General features: G+C 43.0%; 1 protein-coding gene across 4 annotated transcripts in view; it reads right to left on the bottom strand.

The window, feature by feature from the left end:
- Window positions 1-537: 537 nt before the first annotated feature.
- Window positions 538-19,507, bottom strand: part of PHACTR2 (phosphatase and actin regulator 2) — a 302,090-nt gene continuing 283,120 nt past the window's right edge. For all 4 annotated transcript variants that reach the window (XM_019527111.1, XM_019527114.1, XM_019527113.1 and 1 more), the window contains 3 exons: window positions 12,206-12,343; window positions 8,090-8,166; window positions 538-3,762 (listed from right to left, as the gene is read on the bottom strand). In XM_019527111.1, the coding sequence (XP_019382656.1) occupies window positions 3,747-3,762; window positions 8,090-8,166; window positions 12,206-12,343 (231 nt within the window). In that variant the 3' untranslated portion in view covers window positions 538-3,746. The remainder of the gene's footprint in view (window positions 3,763-8,089; window positions 8,167-12,205; window positions 12,344-19,507) is intronic.

The raw sequence follows: 19,507 nt of genomic DNA on the forward strand, positions 1-19,507 counted from the left end.
CGGCTGATTACTCTGAGCAAGTCTTCCTGACTTCAGAGAGACCACCCTGATAACTTGGGCCCTGATCTGAAATGAGTTTTAGCTAAGCTACTTGGCTTAAAACGTGTATTTATATTATCTTAGTCTATATGTATACCTATTAAGTATTTGGGGGTTGAAACCGATTTTTTTTTAAACCTGTCAGTTCATGTTCAAGGAGATGCAATTTTCATCTCAGATGCTAGACTCCTTTGGAACCACTTTAATCTCATCTGCAAACAAGAATTTAGGACCCAATCCTATGTTCTCTAAACATGGAGATCTGGGTGCTTGAGGCCTCCAAGAGTGAGATCAGAATACGGTATAAAACTGAGAATTTTGAAACAAGTACTCCAGTCTCATGTGCATATATGTCTGTTTGTTTGTACACACACATGCACAAACACACACAGAACACACCCTCATCAGAAGTTTTTATAACAAACCCTGCTTATAACCCCCCCTACTTTTAACAAGCATTTTTTTCACTTTTCTGATGCAGCAAATGGACTAACCCTATTACAGTGAACAACTTGTTTAATGAATTATTCTCCTGGTCCCATGGAGGTTAGTTACAATGAGCGTATACTATATATTCATATCTGGTTACATTGCTGAACACAATACAGATGAGTAAGATGTAGTCAAATGCCTACCACAGATTTCTATTTATACTCCAGCTGGACAGAAATTAAAACAAGCAAACAAACAATCACATTGATCACATTACCCATTTCTTCTAACCAGAGTCCACCAGGGTGGGATCTTTTCCCCTCTTTTCATTTTCACTCTCATTTTCTGCTTTAAGAACTGCCATCTTAGCCCTCCCCAGCTAGTTTTTCCTTTTCCAGAACTCACCTTCCTATTTCCCATCTGAGCTGCAGGCAGCCTGCACTTAAAAGCTTAGGAATGCACCATATCCTTTTTCACCGGTGATGAGAGCAGTTGAAAAAGCTACCGAGGCAACCAATAACAAATGATCATGAGGCATCACTGAAATTTGAAGCGGTACAGCTCTTTATGGCAAAAGTAACTTGGTTCATCCATCATTGTGACACATTAGAATCTCCTTAACTTTTCTATTGCTTGGGAAGATTCTTACAGCTTTTGGCCTTCACCCCATTTGCTATTTACAGTAGAGAAGAAAATACTTGTCTAGGGTTAGATGGTTGTGCTTGTATAATACAAACCATATGGTGTGTTGTTCTGATTCAGCAACACACTTAAGGGATCTAAGAGTCCCCATTTTGAGAGATTCTTACTAGGCACATGCAACAACTACTTCTCCAGATATAATATATTGGCTACTTTCTTAAAAACTGTAAAAGTGCTATCTTGCCCATATTAAGGACCAGTCAAACCAGTCATCTGTATCATTTAATTTTTTTTAAGTAAGCATTATATAACTCTGAGTCAAAACAGTAAACCTTGCACTTACACAGTACTTTCCTTTTAAGTTTAGCAACAAAGAACCAAACACAGTCTTGTTGTTCTGCCAAGTTCCAATCCAAGATACATTTTTAAGGTTGGTTTTAAATTCTCAAAATAAGGGATTATATAGAGGTACTGACTAAAAAACTTAAATCTTATGGTCTGTGCATTTCTCTATCAGTTAGTGTGAGCGAATACATCTTCATTATTTCCTTGATGTAAAAAATGACGCTTTTTCCTTTTACAAAATGATGGCATCGCAGACCCTAAATTGTTTCCTATTAATTGTTCTTAAAACATCTAACTGACTGCATTAAAGGTGGAATGACGTTATTTTTACTTTCTGCAAGCTTATAATTGGTTGTTTCTCTGGGTTACTGATATTTTGGGGGATCATACACAGGATTCTGTAGGGTTTTTCATAAAATATAAGTGCTTCTGTAGGTCACATCAACCTACTTCCTTAAAATGTTTGCATCAACCTATTTAAAAAGAAATGGAACGCCAGCTGATGAAAATCACCCTCCTGTTACTTGAATGCTCTTTACTAAAATAATCCATCACATTTACGTAAACCTGGCCTTGTAAATATCAGTAAAGAGTGCAATCTAATTTTAGCATCTAATTGCATTCCTGCCTTTAGGCTGGCATCTAAAACAACAATCATTAAGTTTATACACTAAAAACACTCCACAAGAATCTGTTACAGGTTCTGAGGTAAAAATCACTCTACACAGAACTTTTATTGCCTGAAAAAAATACTCATTTTTCATAATTAGAAACTAAACAGGGCACATGAAAGACAAAAATAAATTGTAATATGTACACACATTAAAAAGGATAAATAGTATATATACTGTAATACTGCATTACATGTATGCTTATGTGAATTCCAGGCCCAGAAAAATCATTGTGTACATTAATCAAAGGATAAATAAGTGCTATATAAGACAGAGAATTTCTTAGTGTAAACAATGCCATAGGCTTGTAATTGGCCTTAGGGCAACATAACAAAAGCACATATTGCCTTTCATACTCCATACCATTTAATTTTAATAGTACTGTATTCACAAATACAATTCCAAGATAGTATAAAAAACTGCAGAGCTAAGAAGCATTCTTCACACACAACAAAAATAGGCTGTAGACATTTTAAGGATTTTCTGTAGCCTTTACAAGGTCCTTGTTGAAGACACATTGATCCACAAGTTAATTCTTTCTAGAAGCAATCCAAGGGATCCATCTAACACAGCTCTTAAACTAAAGAAGTGGTTGCCTAACCTTTGTAAGGAAATTTATGCCTGATTTCAGTTTTGGATTCAAATGATGTTATGATTGTCAATACTGTCTGCCACAGAGGCTCATACCACCTTTTTGACAGTAAGTGGAGCAACAGACAAAGGAGTGTTTTTAAACCTGAATCCTTTCATTGCACTCATCACATCACATTTTGCCCTTATAATCCTGCCCATTTAATTCTGATGCATAATCAGGGAGGATCCAAGGTATAATGGCATTAAAAATGAAAAGCATATTTAGCTATTCTACATAAGCATAAGTATTTTCTTCAAGCATGCTTGTCAGAATTTTAAAAAATACATCTGAATTATACCAAGAGTAATTTCTGGCAACTGGGTTCACTGGCACCACAAAAATGACTGTACTTCACTAAAGTACTTATGAAATTAGGACTTGATGGTTTACTGCCTTGGTGAGACAGGCTGAGATCTCTCAAAAAACACAAGTGCAGTTGCTCAAGCTCTTGGATTTACAAACTGGCCAAATATATCATTAAAACTGTTCCATAAAGAATTTGCTACCTTTGATCTAACTTTTTCTCTGTTAACTGACACATGACGTCTCACTCACTCTCTTTCACACACTCCCTCTCTCTCTCGTTCACTCTTCCTGTTCCACACAATTTCCCTCAGTCACCATGGTATAAAGTCTGATGAGTGCCTGGCAACAGGCTGCCAAACGATTGTCTTCAGCAATTCCTGTCTCATCAAGCTCAGACGAAAAATCATTTGACTATCCACATGAGCTTGTCACAGGAAGACAGTCTCTCTTACCATCAAAACGCTGGTTAGTTAAAAAGGAATACTTTATATGGGTTCTCCTCCTGGTCAAAACTCTGGTTCTGTGATGAAGATGAGAGCCACATCCTTCATTAACCTTAGGATAAGCTGCAACACACATTCACACTCGATCCAGTTCCAGTGCAATCTTAGGTCTTCAGGACGCAATGATTTCCCCAAAGGAAATTAGTATATGAAACAAAGGATACTGTCAAATAATTATGGGCGATGAAATCTGAAATAGGAAATCAAATACAAAGATGTTGTTTCATTCAGTAATGGCATAGGACCTGACACTGGTTTATTTCCTTTGACTTAACACAGTTATTCCTTAGCAGCAGTAAATTGTGCCAACTAAAATTTAAGACAAGTCCCCCATGCCAGGTAATGAAACTATCATCAGACTTAAGAAGTTTGGTTTAAATTGTTTGACAGTGACACACACCCATGAAAAAAATGAAAGAAGCATCTGCTTTAAAAATAATATTATGAATAGTTCATCCAAAGGAGACAAAATCTCTCCGCTTGGGTAGATAAAATCATATATGTTTTTTCTGACACATGGAGACATTTCCTGACAAAACAAGACAGGCCACCATGATATTGTACACTTCATATTTATATGAATTTTTCAAATAAGGGCAAAACTTGATATTCACATGCTATATAAACAACTGGAAGAATATGCTGTCTTGTAAAGGAGGAGGTATGCTTTTTATCTGTATTGATCAGAATGATGTTTAACAACTGCAGAGGTTAAGGATGAATCTTGTGTGAGAGTGAGGAGTTTTAAAAGTAGTGATACATGAATTATTATTAGGTGCACTTTATAAATATTAACTATTATCACCTTCCCAAGTCTGAAGGTTTGGGTTTGGTTTTTTTTGGAAGAATCTACTTTCTTGTTTCCTCACATCATTTCTAATGTAATCCCCCAAAAAAATATCAGGACCAAAAGGAAAGCTTTAATCCTTATGCATTATAATACATTATGGACAAATAAATGTCAACGGCTTTCTTCTTTACAGCTCAGTATCAAATTTGGGCAATGCTAGAGAGCTGGGAAACAGATTAGCAGCTATAATAAACAGTTCCCTTATCTTTTCATCCTACCAATAATTTCATAAGTAAATCTGTTCTGACCAGCTGCCACTGCAAATCACTTTTACTTTGTATTTCCTCAGTGATTCATTTTTTAAAAATGAATAATTTATTCTCTGCTCTTGAGTGACTTGTCCATGGTTCTATTAAGCTAAATTTAAATTTTTCTTTTCCACTCTAAGGTTAGTAGTGAGTTACATCAGTAATATTTCTTTTAACAAAAGAGCATCATGGAGATTCAACCTCTTTTCTTACCTCCTGCATTGCAAGTGATTCTCAGTGTCTGGGGGCTGGTTCTGCTCTTACTAACAATAATTTTTCTCTATCATTTCTTTGCTTATTTAGCATAATCACTTCTTTCTGTCGCAGGCTAATCAGAGAAAATGAGGACAGATACTTTTCCGGCTTGCTATTTCTCATGCAGCAATTCCTCGTGCTATTCTTTATACAGCTTGTCTGGCTGGACTCATGGGCTAGAGACAGACATTACATATAAACCAGTTTAAGTGATAAGAAACTGGTTTAAACCTATAACAGAACATAAGTTCAGTGCACATAAACCAGTTTCAAAATGGGCAAAACTGGTTTGAGATAAACCTGGTTGAATGTAGTATCAAACTTAACTGATTTGGGTCCAACTGGTTTATGCAATGTCTGTCCCAGACCCCTTCCTGGTTTAACTTAAACCAGAGTCCCCCAGCATCCCAGCATGCTCTCTAGCTTGGGCTCTCTGCTCCAGCAGAGCAGGGCTGGCCCTGACACTCTGGTCCCCAGCCAGGGACCGGGGTGGGGCGGGGTCTGGACAGACACTGATCCCAAAGGGAGCAGGGAAGAAGTTTATTCCCTCCTGCCCTCCCTTCCCTCCCGCCTCCCACCAGCACCAACCTGCATTTCTCTGCTGACTGGTCCAACGGTGGGGGCATAGCCAGCCCAAGCAGTAGCCTGGACTGAACTGGCCATTGAGGGGGTTTCCCCACTCCCTGTCCCACCAGCAGGGACCTAAGCCTGGGTCCACCGGGAGCTCCCACCACTTGCTGCTGCAGCAGTGGGACCGGGCATGGCCACATGCTGGCCAGCATGGCCCCCTGAGGCAAAGGGGGCAGGAAGGGGGGTTATTCCCCCCTCTACCCCTTTTGCCCCTGCGGGACCACAGCCGGGTCTGCCAACCCCAACTGCTGCTGCTTGCTCCCTGCTTGGGGCAAGAGGTGGAATAAGCACCCTCCTCCCCCTCCCCCTACTACCCCCATCATGTTCGCTCCTCCCGTCACTGCTCCAGGGGGTGGAGCTAGCTGCCAGCCAGCAAGGCCCTTTAGGCTGGGGCAGGGAATGGGGTTATTCTCCCCGCTGCTTCTGAGGGACTGCAGCGGGGTCTGACCACAAACACTGCCACTCACTCTGTGCCCAGGGAAAGTGGCAGAATAAGCCCTCTCCTGCCTCCCTGCCTCTGGCATCTGGGGTAGATGGGGCTTATTCCACCGCTTGCCCCAGGCACAGAGTGAATGGTGGCAGTAGTGGCGGTGAAACTCCACTGCGGTGCCCTGGGGGCAGATGGCAGAATAACCCCGCCCCAGAGCCTGACCAGCAGGGCCCCTTAGGTGAGGGCAGGGAGGGGGGTTATTCTCCCCTCCCTCTGGTGTCTGGTAGAAGGGGCAGGAGGGTGCTTATTCTGCCACTTGCCTCAAACAGGGAGCAAGCAGCAGCAGCAGCTGGGGCAGGCAGATCCCAGCTATGGTCCCCCAGGGGCAGAGGAGGCAGCGGGGGGGAATAACCCCCTCCCTGCCTCCTCTGCCTCAAGGAGCCATGTCGGCCAGAGTCTGGCTGTGCCCAGCCCCACCACTGCAGCAGCAAGGGGGGAGCGCCTGACCGACCCCAGCTCAGGTCCCTGCCAGTGGGACAGGGAGTGGAGTGGAATTAAACCACTTTGCTGGTCAGTTCAGTCTAGGCTACTTTCCTGGCCTTAACTGTCAGAAAAAAATTGTCTGAGGCAATCTCTGGGTAAGTGTACTGGCCACTGGGTTAAAAGGCGTGAGGGTCATTGTCCTCTTCCTCCCTTTTACTTCTATCAAGTACACACTCATGGCAATCCTATTTCACCACAAGTGGAACTAGAATCCCAAATTATAAGCACGAAACACTGTAGGTATGGAGCTATTTGTGCATCATTTAGATGTAGGATGGGGAAATAGGGTTTAGACCAGGGATTCCCAAAGTTTTGCCCCTGAAGAGCCATTTCAAAGGGCAGTCCTGGCAGCCACAAAGGGACCTGTTGGCTGCATTTAGCGTGTGGGCCAAACTTTGGGAACCCTTGGTACTTGTCCAAAAAAAAAATATTACTGGCCACTAGCTATATCAAAGGGACTTCTGGGCTACGTTTGGTCCAAACGTCACACTTTGGGGTTTAGAAGATAGTGATTTTCCAGACCTGGACTGAAAACCAATTCTCCCCTTTGGTGACTAAGTGCTACTTAGCAGCCAAAAATTAGACATGCAAATGGCACTTAGAACCATTTATAAAGATTTTAGATCCTACCCCCACCTGTGCAACTGGACTTGTCCTTCTGCGCATGCTCAGAAGGGATCTCCCATGGCCACTGTGTTGCAATCCTGTTCTACCTGAGAAGGCACATAAATCTGCTTAGTCGCTGAAACATGGAGTAAAAAAGAGATCAGCACCTGTCTGATGGAAAGGAAAACAAGGGCTCTTCTGCCTTTTAGCTCAGTAGTCTGTGGGTTAGGAAATTTTCCCAAGACACGGGAGACGTAGGTTTCAGACACCCTCACATCCTCAGCCTGAGGGGGTTTGAACCTACATCTCCTATGTCCTAGGAAAATGCTCTGACCAATAGGCTGTGGAATGGGCAGAACCAAGAGTACCTTCCTCCCTGCCTCTTGAAGCTAGGCCACTGGACAGCCAGGAGGAGAAGATCTGTAGGACAGGAAAGTGAGTCAGCCTTATTATGTGGCCAGTGCAATAGGCACTGCTATGAAAGGATGGGTGCTCTGGGTCTTGGCCTCTGCTTCCTCTGCTGTTTTTCCATTAAATCATCATTGAATAAAATGGGTATGCAGCTCTGTTAGTTGCCAGACTGATGAACTTTGTGAAGTTTGCCAGACCACTATCTTGATTCTCATGTTGAGAGCACCTCCTAACGGTCTGTGGGAACAGGCCTCACACACATACAGGTGCTTAATTTCATCTGGTTTATGCTGAATTCAATGAAATCAGTGTGGAAGGATTATTTTTTGGATTTCAAAACAATCTTTCCCATTTAGAATTTGATCCATTCTGCCCAATCCAGTGGTTAATCTCTATGATTTTAATCAGCAAAAATGAAATCCTGCCTGAAAAGCTTCAAATAATCAGTTGCAAAGTATTATCACTGCCAATCTTGGAAGGGCCAAGCCTACCATATATCATGGTTATTTTCTTTTGGCCTTTTGGAAAAGGTACATCTACTTACCTTGTAAACTGTCGACTTTCTTCATGTACTTCCATTTCTGTGCTTTTAAATTCATTCAATTCCTTCCGTATTGCTGCCTAACAAGAATAAAAAAACAAACACACAAACATAAGAAAGGTCAACACTTAGAAAGCAACATACAGGAACAAGGATTTACTCCTTGTGAGTGCTGAGCATGTTAGTCTCTATTATTTTCTATTCACCATTCACTAAAGTCCATTCATAACTCCACAATTCTTGCATACTTTTAATTCCAGAACAAATGACTCTTTTAATTATGGTTATTTGGAGAAGTACACTTTTTTTTTTTAACATTAAAAAATTTCTTAGGACAGGAAAAAAAATCCCCACTGAAATACAGAACTTGCTACAAAGGAAGCAGGGAAAGGGAATCTGTCACCTTTGACAGCCACCTGTTTAGTATGCATCTGCAAACAGATTATCACAGTATATAGCCCTGGAGGGGCGGATGAGTCACCTGTCATGCCTAGCAATTGTGCAGACGGCAGGCTTCCTATATCTCCTGATTGGAGACATGAGTTCAGGAATGCAAGATAAATGTTACTTCTCAAATGGAAATTAGTCACTCAGTTTGATCAATTTTATGTAAAATGACATGAAGTGTTTGGACATTCCCGGCCTGTGTTTTTAGCTGGCAGACAAGAGAACAGCAAAAATTCAACACACTTCAAAATGTCAATTCTTGTTGCTTATGTAAAAAGTAGTAATCAATTTACTTCACCAGGTAAGCCATATAATTTTCTAAAAGGTCAGCGCTCTAAACGCACAGGTACTACTATAAAGGGTTCTGGTTACAACATAGGACATTATATACCCTCATGCATTATATACCCTCATGATTCAGTGAGATACAGGTTATTCTCTCTCTTTTCTCCCTTCCCTTTCACTATTTTAAATAGAAGCAATATCACTTCAGTAATACTTGAAAAAGGCATCTTATTAAGAATGCGTATCTTTCAAGATAGGGCAGTGTAACAGTGTGATAATATTACACAATGTCACCAAAATTGTGACTCATAAATGATAAAACCTATGTTTCAGCAGAAGCTGGTCTTGATTAACACCCAGTGATATGTAGCACAAGGCTGCTTTAATAGTAGGGATAGAAGTATAGCTCAGATATAATACAATTTTTAAGCATATGTCATATTGCTAGCTGAGACAAGAAAGTTGTGAACCCACAAAACTGGTGTAGTGCTTCTTTCCCACTGATGTGTTTCAATTTGACCTACAGAGTATGTCTCCAGCTGAGGCAGAAGAAGGAGAACAAGTATCGGGAGTCTCTGGGTGCTGACAGACATGCAGCTTCACAGGGAGTGCCATGAGTTACAGCAACACCCCCCCTCCCCCAACCCAACAGACATTTTCTGTTGGGTCTGGGGGAAAGACGGGGTGGGTGGGAAATCGAGCTCCAGTTTGGAACTGGCTGTGTGTCTGCAGCCTTCCTCCCCTCCTTTCCCCCCCTCCTATATTGAAGACAGGCACTGTGAGTACCTGTTCGTTATAAGATGGATAGAAGCTAAAAAAAAAATTTCAGATGGTAAATGACTCTCAACTATTAGGCCAGAAATGAGCAGATTACTTCCAGGACTATGCACAGACAGTCAAAAAGCCCACAGCTGAACCTATTTAACATTCACAGGTTAGTCTAAACTGTGTAGATTGAACCAATAACCAAGTAAACAGACATCACTTCCCATTCTGGAAATGCAGTCCCATGCTTACAGTGGCCCAGGCCAGAAGCTGGGGGATGCTAGAGTATGCCTCCCTGCTGGGCTGGACTAGTTGGGCCGGACTAGTTGGGCCAAGGCTAGTTCAGCCACCCTGAGAGGCAGAGTTTTGTGGGGGAGGTGCAAAGCATCCTGGGATGCCAGGAGACTATGAGTTACCTTGAATATGGAGAAGAGCTAAGACAGAAGTTCAATAAACTGATTTAAACTAAATCGGTTAAGCCTGATACTACATCCATCCAGGTTTATATTAAACTGGTTTTGGCCATTTTGAAAGTGGTTTATGTGTACGGAACTTCTGTTGTGTTACAGATTTGAACTGGTTCCTGAATGCTTATACTGTTTTGTGTGTAATTTCTGCCTCTAGCCCATGTGAAAACCCTCCATTGACAATTATTAAAAGCTTATCAACCATCAAGTCCCTCTTATTTTATTGGTAATGTGGCACTCGGACCACCTTGCTTTTGTCTATGTGATGGGATGATCTGATTTCAGCTATCTATGCCAGGTACCAGTGTAGTTTGCCACAGTGGAGGTGCTATCTGCACTGTGGACATGTAAATGAAGACACCTGTCCTCAGTTAAAAAGCACTGAACTCATCTAAGTATGTTTTGTGATAGCCTATATAGATGATGCAACATTTTCTATTTTTTATAAAATGTGGTCCCAAAGCAGTGGCTGAAGAACCAACTATTACTACTACTACAAAGGTCCTGCCAATTTCTTTCTTGGGGGGTAGGAAAAAAGAACAGGAGAGCTGTGTACTGAACAAAAAATCTCCTTCTTATGTGTCATTAAAAGGAAACAAAATGTTTTATTTAATTCCCTCCAGAAAGTCAGAGGAACTGGCAATTTACTAGAATAACATGCTTCCTGAAGGAAACACATTTTGGATAACAATAAAATGGTCAAACTGTAACTTTTCAGAGTCCTAATGGCATAGCTTAACCTTTCCATTTGCTGCCTTTGTACAATAAAAAATACAACATTCAGGGATTGCTTTCCTTCCACCTTCTCCCCAACTTTACACGAATCTATTCAACATACCCCCTTCTCTGTGCATTTTAGACATAGTCGACAGCAGTAGTCCTTCATGGCATGGAAGCAGCATTTTTCATACCAGTTAGGTATCTATTCAGCAACTGGCTTTGAGGATTCGTTATGATTTTTCAGTGGCCTATGTTGCCATTGATTCTGAGATGCTGCCTCCATAAACTAGCAAGGGGATATGAATCATTTTATAGTTCATCCAGCCATTCTTTTCAGATTCATAGTGACAGAAGATGGCATTGGGTGACAACTCCTCCTATGTGGTTATCCTCATAGGGCTTAGTTTTGATTTGTCTGCTGTGTAACGTCCATGAAACCAACTGGGGAGATTATGATGCAGTATGATAGTGGTTACCCAAACTGGAAATTGTGGTTCCAAGTGAGGTTATGAGCCTGACTGAAATTGAATTAAAGGAGGTGAGTCATGGGCCTGGAAATGCAACCAGAAGTATGGTCACCACCAGACAAGTTTGAGACTTGTAGTAGCATGGGTGGCAGCCTATTCTTGTTCCCCTTTTCATCAGGCTTAGATGTACCCATCTTCAGAGTCTCCAAATATATGGCACAGACAGACCCAGAACAAAAAACAGTTAACCTGAGCTTTAGTCAGAAAAAAAAGTTAAGCTGGTTGACAAACAAAAGTATTCTAAGTCACAGCTCTTTCCGCATTTGAAGTTGTCTGGCTAGCCTGTTTTCAAAGCAGTGAGTAAACTCGGATGCCCCATTGCACAGAAACATGCATGGCATCCATGTGCAGAACAACCCTTTTCATCTGTGGCTGGCATGGAAAACTTTTCCTCTCTGATACAGACTCTCTTCTCATTAAGTTTTATGTACTATGTAATTAGTCTATGGGGTAAAGACACAGGATTTGGGAGTGGAAGGCAAAATGCATGCAGCTGATCATCTGACAATAGTAACGAATATAACCATGAGCTTGCCTATCCCTCTAAGAATACACTTTACTCTAATGAGCTGTAAAAGTAGACCAAAGGGGGCCAGTGTGCAGGCCTTTACAGAAACTTCGGTTAAATTCAAGGGTGTGCATATATACCTGCTGACTACCTAGGAACAATTTGTAAATGAAAGATATTTAGCTCTTAATTGCCAAAACTGAACTGGCAAGTGCAATTCTAACAGGCACCCAAGTGGGTTCTGCCAGCTGTGGACAATGAATGCATTGTCCGGTCTCACTGCTTCTAGAAGATGTATGTTGCCAGCATGGAAGGACTGAGAATTAGATGGGAGAGAAACATTCGGAAAGTTAAAGTGCTAAGATTTTCCCTTATACAGTAATTGCTATTTGCTGCTTGCCTTGTCTGCAGGGGTTAGCCTGGCCCATGGCTTGTCTGCGCGGCGATCATAGTCTGGGGAATCCGTAACCTCCACATACTCGTTAAAACGTAGGATTCTTCTTGCCTGCAGCTCAGCAACTGTGGGCCGCAGACTGAGCTGTGAACAGGAAGTGGAAAACAGTCAGTGTAATAGCCAAAGTAAAATAAAATAAAATAAAATAAAAATAAAGTTTGGGGTATGATGTAACCTCCAGGGAACTTTAGTGGTATTTCTAACCAGGGTCAATTTCAGGTGTCTAAAAAAGGGCTCTGTCTTGGGAGAACTGCACAGGCACTGGAAACCAGCATGACCTAGTTTCTTAAAATAATACAAAAAAATCTTTGTCAGCCAGGTCACAAAAATCTTGACAGACCATCTCTGGAACATCAAATTTTACTTTGCAGCAGTAGGCATTTTCCCCTCACTGGCCTGTAGATGAGACTGTGTTAGCAGTTACACAATCGCCCAGTTTTTAATAAAAATGAAATAAAATAAAACCAAAGCAAAACAAAACCCTCCAAAAAACAGAACAGCATTTTAATGGATGTGTTTAACTAAAAACTAAAAGATTTGTTTCCCTTAAAACATATGTGAATCAGAGATTCTGTCTTTATTATTATGATGGTGAACTGAATGATTACAGTCACCCCACTCAGGGTTCAAAGGAACTAATTAGAACTAAGGGCTGTCATATTAAGCTAACAAAATACTACCACTACGCCTGTATTTTTGTAAGTTTGGCAGCATTTCAAATTCTCAGTTATAACACAGGTCCTCCTGCCTCTAAAAGCATATTGCAGAACGGAAGAGTGCAGAGAATGATCAATGGTTCAGAAGATGAAAGACTGAAAAGACTGGGATTGTTTTAGAGAGTAGACAAACAAGATTTGCCAAAAGCTAGTAGTGAGGTAGGGCAGGAACTTCTATTCTTGCTGGGTATGTTTACATTGCATTCTCAGCAGGGACCATCCTCGCTCCCCCAAGGCACGCCCCAGGCATGCTGTGCCTACCCATTCCTTTTTATATAAGCAAACCTAGAAATGTGACAAAGAAGGTACTCCAGAGGCTTCCTACCCATGGCACCTTGGTCTCCAGTGTGCTTGAGGGTGGCTACTACGGATGACCCCAGAGTGACTTCACCAGCACAAGGGAGTTTGCTAGAGAAGGTCTGTTTGAAGAGGGAGGCAGGAAGAGTTAGGCAAAGGATTTAAGAGATCCAGAACGATGGCTGAAGGACATTGCAATTCCAGAGCCAGTGCCACTGCCAGCTCTTCCTCGGCGTGCACCTGTGAGGTGTCTGTTCAGGCAGGACTGCTCACTATTGAGGCTTCCACCCAGGTCCTGGTTTGGTGCTGTGAGGACTGTGGCTGGCAGGTTCCTTTTAGTGACAGACAGGTGGGAGGACGGCCTGTGATGTGAGCAGTGCCTCCTGGGGGTGTCCCTCCGGGAGCAGGTAAGAGAGCTACCGGAGAAGGTGGCAAGGCTCTGAAACATCCTCTGCCATGAGCAGTTCATTGATTTGATGCTGGAGGAGACCTCTAGGACTGCAGAGAAAGGGCTGCCACAGGCAGCACTGGAGAAGAAAAAGGAAATGGACTTCCAGGAAGTTAGAAGCTGGAAGCTTGTGGCCTCTGGCAGCAAGCAGAAGTTCTCATCCTCACCTGCAGCCATTTGCCTGGAGAACAGATATAGAGCCCTAGCAACAGAGGAGAAGGAGCATGTTCTGTCAGAGGAATAGGCCAAGCCAGGCCTCCCTAAGGTTAGAAGGACAGAGATCACTGCCACCAAGAGGAAGCGAGGGTTGGTGGTGGTGGGTGACTCCCTTCTGTCAGTGACAGAGGCCTGCCTGACCTGTTGTCTTGGGAGGTCTGTTGCTCATCTGGAGTCTGGATCTGAGATGTCATGGAAGAATTACTAAGACTCAGCCAGCCCTCTGACTTTTTCCCCCATGGTGCTCATCCATGCTGGCACCAATGACACTGCCGGGGGACCCTGGGAAGATCAAAAATGACTACAGAGCTCTGGGTGCAAGGGTGAAGGGCTCAGAGGGTGTTCTTCTTGATCCTTCTGCTCAAGGGAAAATCCTGGGTAGGAGCAGACACTTCCTGCAGATCAATGCATGGCTGTGCAGATAGTGTTGCCAGCAGGGCTTTGGCTTCTTTGACCATGGGATGTTGCTCCAAGAAGGATTGCTAGGGAGAGATGGGATCCCCTGATGAAGAGAGGGAAGGGCATCTTCACAGACAGGCTCACTAACCTAGTGAGGAGGGCTTTAAACTAGGTTCGCTGGGGGATGGAGACCAAAGCCTGAAGGTAAGTGGGGAAGCAGGTGACCTGGAGGAAATACAAATAGGAGGGGGCAACAGAGGAAGTGTTCTCATTCTTCCTGACAAAGTAGGGCAATCAGCTAGTTACCTCAGATGTCTGTACACAAATGTACAGAGCGTGAGGAACAAGTGGGAAGAACTGGAAGCCCTTGCAGTCATGAAACTATGATATGATTAAAACAACAGAGACTTAGTGGGAGAGCTCGCATGACTGGAGCACTCTCATGGATGGGTATAAAGTGTTCAGGAAGGACAGGCAGGGGAGAAGAGGAGGAGGAGTTGCATTTTATGTATGATTGCTCAGAGCTCCATTATGAAACTGGGGATAGGCCTGTTGAAAATCTCTGGTATAGTCTATTTCTAAACACTTGGAGAAGAAGGTGATTAGGAACAGTCAGCATGGATTCACCAAGGGCAAGTCATACCTGACCAACCTGATTGCCTTCTATGAGAAGATTGGTTCTGTGGATGTTGGGAGAGCAGTGGATGTGATATACCTTGACTTTAGCAAGGCTCTTGATACGGTCTCCCACAGCATTCTCGCAAGCAAGCTAAGGAAATATGGGTTGTTTGGAAGGATGCATTGACTCTAAGGGGGAGAGAAAACTAGCTGGATTGTCAGGCTCAAAGGGTAATAATCAATGGCTCAATGTCTAGTTGGCAGCCAGCATCAAGTAGAGTGCCCCAGGGGTCAGCCTCGGGGCTGGTTTTGTTCAATACCTTCATCAACTATCTGGAAGATGGGATGAAGTGCAATCTCATCAAGTTTGTGGATGATGCCAAGCTGCAGGGGGCAGTAAATATACTGGAGGGTAAGACTAGGATTCAGTGAGACCTTGACAAATTGGAGGATTGGACCAAAAGAAATCTCATGAAGTTCAGTAAGAACAAGTGCAAAGTCCTGCACTTAGGATAAAACAATCCCATGCACTGATACAGGCTGGGGACTGACTGGCTAAACAGCAGCTCTACAGAAAAGGACTTGGGGGTTACAGTGGACAATAAGCTGAATATAAGCCAACAGTGTGCCCTTGCTGTGAAGAAGGCTAACAGAATACTGGGCTGCATTAGTAGGAGTGTTGCCAGAAGAGGGAAGTGATTATTCCCTTCTATTCAGGACTGGTGAGGCCACATTTGGAGTACTGTGTCCAGGTTTGGGCCTCCCACTATAGAAAGAATGTGGACAAATTGGAGAGTCTAGTGGAGGGCAATGAAAATGGTTGGAGGGCTGGGCACATAACTTACAACGAGAGGCTGAGGGCACTGGGTTTATTTAGTCTACAGAAGAAAAGACTGAGGAGGGATTCAATAATAGCCTTCAACTAGCTGGAGGGTGCTTCCAAAGAAGATAGAGCTAGACTGTTCTCAGTGGTGGCAGGTAACAGAACAAGAACAAATGGTCTGAAGTTGCACCAGGGGAAGTTTAGGTTATGGCTGGGGTGCATGGTGTACGCAGCATGCAAGTCGGGTCTGGGACATGTGCTGCATGAGGTGCCTGTGCCTGATTGGCCCCATATGCTGGATCCAGCATGCAGAGCTGGTCTGTGAATCCAATCCAGCCTGACAACCAGCTTCTCAGTTTGATACCCCTGGTGTAGACCTACAGCCTAGTTCAGAACATAAGAACATGGGGACTTTTTAAGAACAATGGCAATACAAATAGCAACAACTACAACATCCAAGACATCAGAAAATGGGAAATTCAAAACTAGTAGGAGGAAAATCATTTTACACAGAACATTTGATTAAACTCTGGAACTCACTGCCAAAGGAAGTTGTTGAAGACAATAATTTAACAAGATTAAGGTATAGGTATAAATGTATGCATGGATTGCAAAACCTTCCAAGCTTATCACAGAATCATAGCAAATTAGGGTTGGAAGGGACCTCAGGAGGTCATCTAATTCAACCCCCTGCTCAAAGCAGGACCATCCCCAACTAGCTTGTTCCAGCCAGGGCTTTGTTGAGCCAGGCCTTAAAAACCTCCAAGGATGGAGATTTCACTACCCCTCTAGATAACCTGTTGCAGTGTTTTGCCACTGTCCTAGTGAGAAAGTTTTTCCTAATATCCAACCTAAACTTCCCATGCTGCTACTTAAGACCATTGCTTCTTGTTCTGTCATCATCTTTAATGACAACAAGGATTTTGGAACAGATATTCAACCTGGTGCTTTAACCTCTCAGATAATCTTCAAGTATTGGAAAAGTGGAAGAGGCCTATAAGACAGGTAGATTTTTGTCTCTTCAAGCTTTATTGCAGCTCCCTTTCAAAGCACTGCCCCTGTCAGACACAGAATACTAGCCTAGACTGACCTTATGTCTGATCTGCTGTGGCGATTCCTGGACTTCTAAACCATAACTGAAATCTGGGTTTCTTTTCATGTAATGGAGAACTGAAAAGAGCTCTCACCTGCCTGATGTACATATGGGTACAGGCAACATAGGCAAAATTCTGAGTTTGGGGACTTGTGTGCCTGCTGCTTCATAATTACATATCTTATTAATTCTAGGTGATAGCTGTATGTGCAGAAGTGTGCAGGAACATATACTTAAATGGGTGTGTGTACACATACCCTAGATCAAGGGTAGGCAAACTTTTCTGACTGTGGGCCAGAATGATCTACCACAGGTCAAGGGTGATTGGGTGGGTGCTAGTACTCGGTTACTGCTGCTGCCACTTCTCTCCCCAGCAGCATGGGGAAAGTGTCCACAGCCAAAGCCCCATATCTGCAGGCTGGTTCCTATGCCTCCTTGGGCCAGATATGGCCAGTGGGCTGTAGGCTGCGAATTCCCATTCCAGACATATATATGAGGGTCAGTCAAAGTAATACCTTCTATTGTTTATCTGCTAAGCAGTAAGTCAGCTTCCACATGAGATGCTTCTGCAAGGTCCTGAAAATAAAGTGGGAAGACAAAATACCAAACACAGAAATACTGAAGCGTGCAGAACTGACACATTTAGGGTGCACTTAGTTAGTGTGCAGTAACACATGTGTAGACGCCTTACTGCACAGTAACACTATGTGTGTGGACTGTCTTGGAACTAACTTTAGTTCCAAGTCAGTCCACACACAGCATTAATGCGCTTTAATGCCTGCATGTGTAGACACCGACCTATTCCCACTTACTGTGCAGTAACTTTAAACTAGAGTAAATGCAAGTGTCAATACACCCTTAAAAACCACTACCAAGAAGAGAAGGTTGTGATGCCTTAAGCATGTCAGAAAAATGGGAGGAAACTGTATCCCCAAGAATATTTTGTATAGTGAGATTTGAGATGGCTCTAGAAAGCAAGGTGACCCTCTAAGGTGGTACCATGACATGTGTAAAAATGATGTGAAGTCATTCAACTTCAATGTAGAAGGCTGGAATGAGTGCACAGAATCCTGTCCAATCTGGAGGGAACATCTGGCCCTGGGTGCAGCTCAACATGAAGCGGCTTTCATCCAGAGGATGGAAGCAAAATGAGAAAAAAAGGAAGCAACGTGCCATAAACTTGGACTCCAGATCAGACAACCTATGGATCTGTGAAACTTGTAACAAGCTGTGTCACTCTTGAATTAGGCTTCTCAGCTATAAGCAGATTCATCAGGCCCCTTACTAGACCTCTTACATGTATGCCATGATCCAGAGGGTCAACGGTTGCCTATATAGTAAGCCATGACTATGGAAGGTTCTTCTTGTTGACTTCTTGCCTAAGGGGCCACAGTGAACTCAGAGGTCTATGCCAAGACTGAAGAAACTGAAGCATTATTTAAAAATCCCCTTGCAGCATAGATGTGTCTAAGGTACTTCTGTACAGCAGTGCTCTCCCACACACTAGGTTGCACATCACAGAAGCAGAGGCAATCTGATCACTGGTATGGACTGTGCTGCCCCATCCTCTGTACAGCATTGAGGATGAAGGCTGGACTATGAGAGTGACTACTCTGGGGTGAAAGTGAAACGATACAGTGTTGAGCAAGAGTGGCTGCACAACAAAGGCAAGTACTTTTACATCACAACTGAATGGGACCTGGGTTTTGTGATAGACCACAAAATGAACATGAGCCACCTATGCGATGCCGTAGCTGACAGAGCTAATCAAACACTAGCATGCATCTACTGAGGCATCTCAAGCAAGGCTAAAGATGTCACCCTCCCACTCTACTTGGCCTTGGCGAGACCACAGCTGGAGTACTGCGTCCAGTTCTTGGCAGCACACTTCAAGAAGGATGTGGAGAAGTTTGAGAGAGTCCAAAGGAGGGCCATGCATGATTAGAGGCCTAGAGACTAGGCCATACAAGGAGAGGCTGAAAGACTTGGGACAGTTCAGCCTAGAGAAGAGAAGACTCAGAGGGGACTTGGTGACACCCTATAAGTATATCATGGGTGTACATCAGGGCCTGCAGGAGCATCTATTCACAGAGGCCCCCAGGGGAGGACAAGAAACACAACGGGCACAAACTGATTGAAGATTGCTTCAGATCAGACATAAGAAAAAACTTCTTTACAAGTTGAGTGCCAAGGATTTGGAACAGGCTTCCCCCAGCGATGGTACAGTCATCCACCCTGGCGATCTTCAAAAAGCATCTTGATATTCAATTTACTGATCCCAGCAATCTGACCCCAGCAGTCTTTCCTGCCCAAGTGCAGGGGGGCTGGATCTGATGATCTGTAAGGTCCCTTCCAGCCCCTAGCATCTATGAAATTATGAAACATCGGAATACATGACCTTATTCACTAGTAGAAAAAAGCCATTGATACAGAAGGAAACTAGGCTGAAAAACAGCTGTGTGATCAATGATAATGTACACATTTTCTGTGCAAGTTTATTATTATTTTTTAATAGCTTTGACTGAGGAAAAAAATAGAAGGCATTACTTTCTGATTGACCCTCATATTGCAAATATGTGTAGACTTATTTTTTAAGGCTTTAAAGGTTTCTTTAAATTTGATTATCAAGTCCAGTCCC

The sequence above is a fragment of the Gavialis gangeticus genome, unplaced genomic scaffold, assembly GCF_001723915.1.
Source record: "Gavialis gangeticus isolate Ggan-Ray unplaced genomic scaffold, GavGan_comp1, whole genome shotgun sequence".
Lineage (NCBI taxonomy): Eukaryota > Metazoa > Chordata > Crocodylia > Gavialidae > Gavialis > Gavialis gangeticus.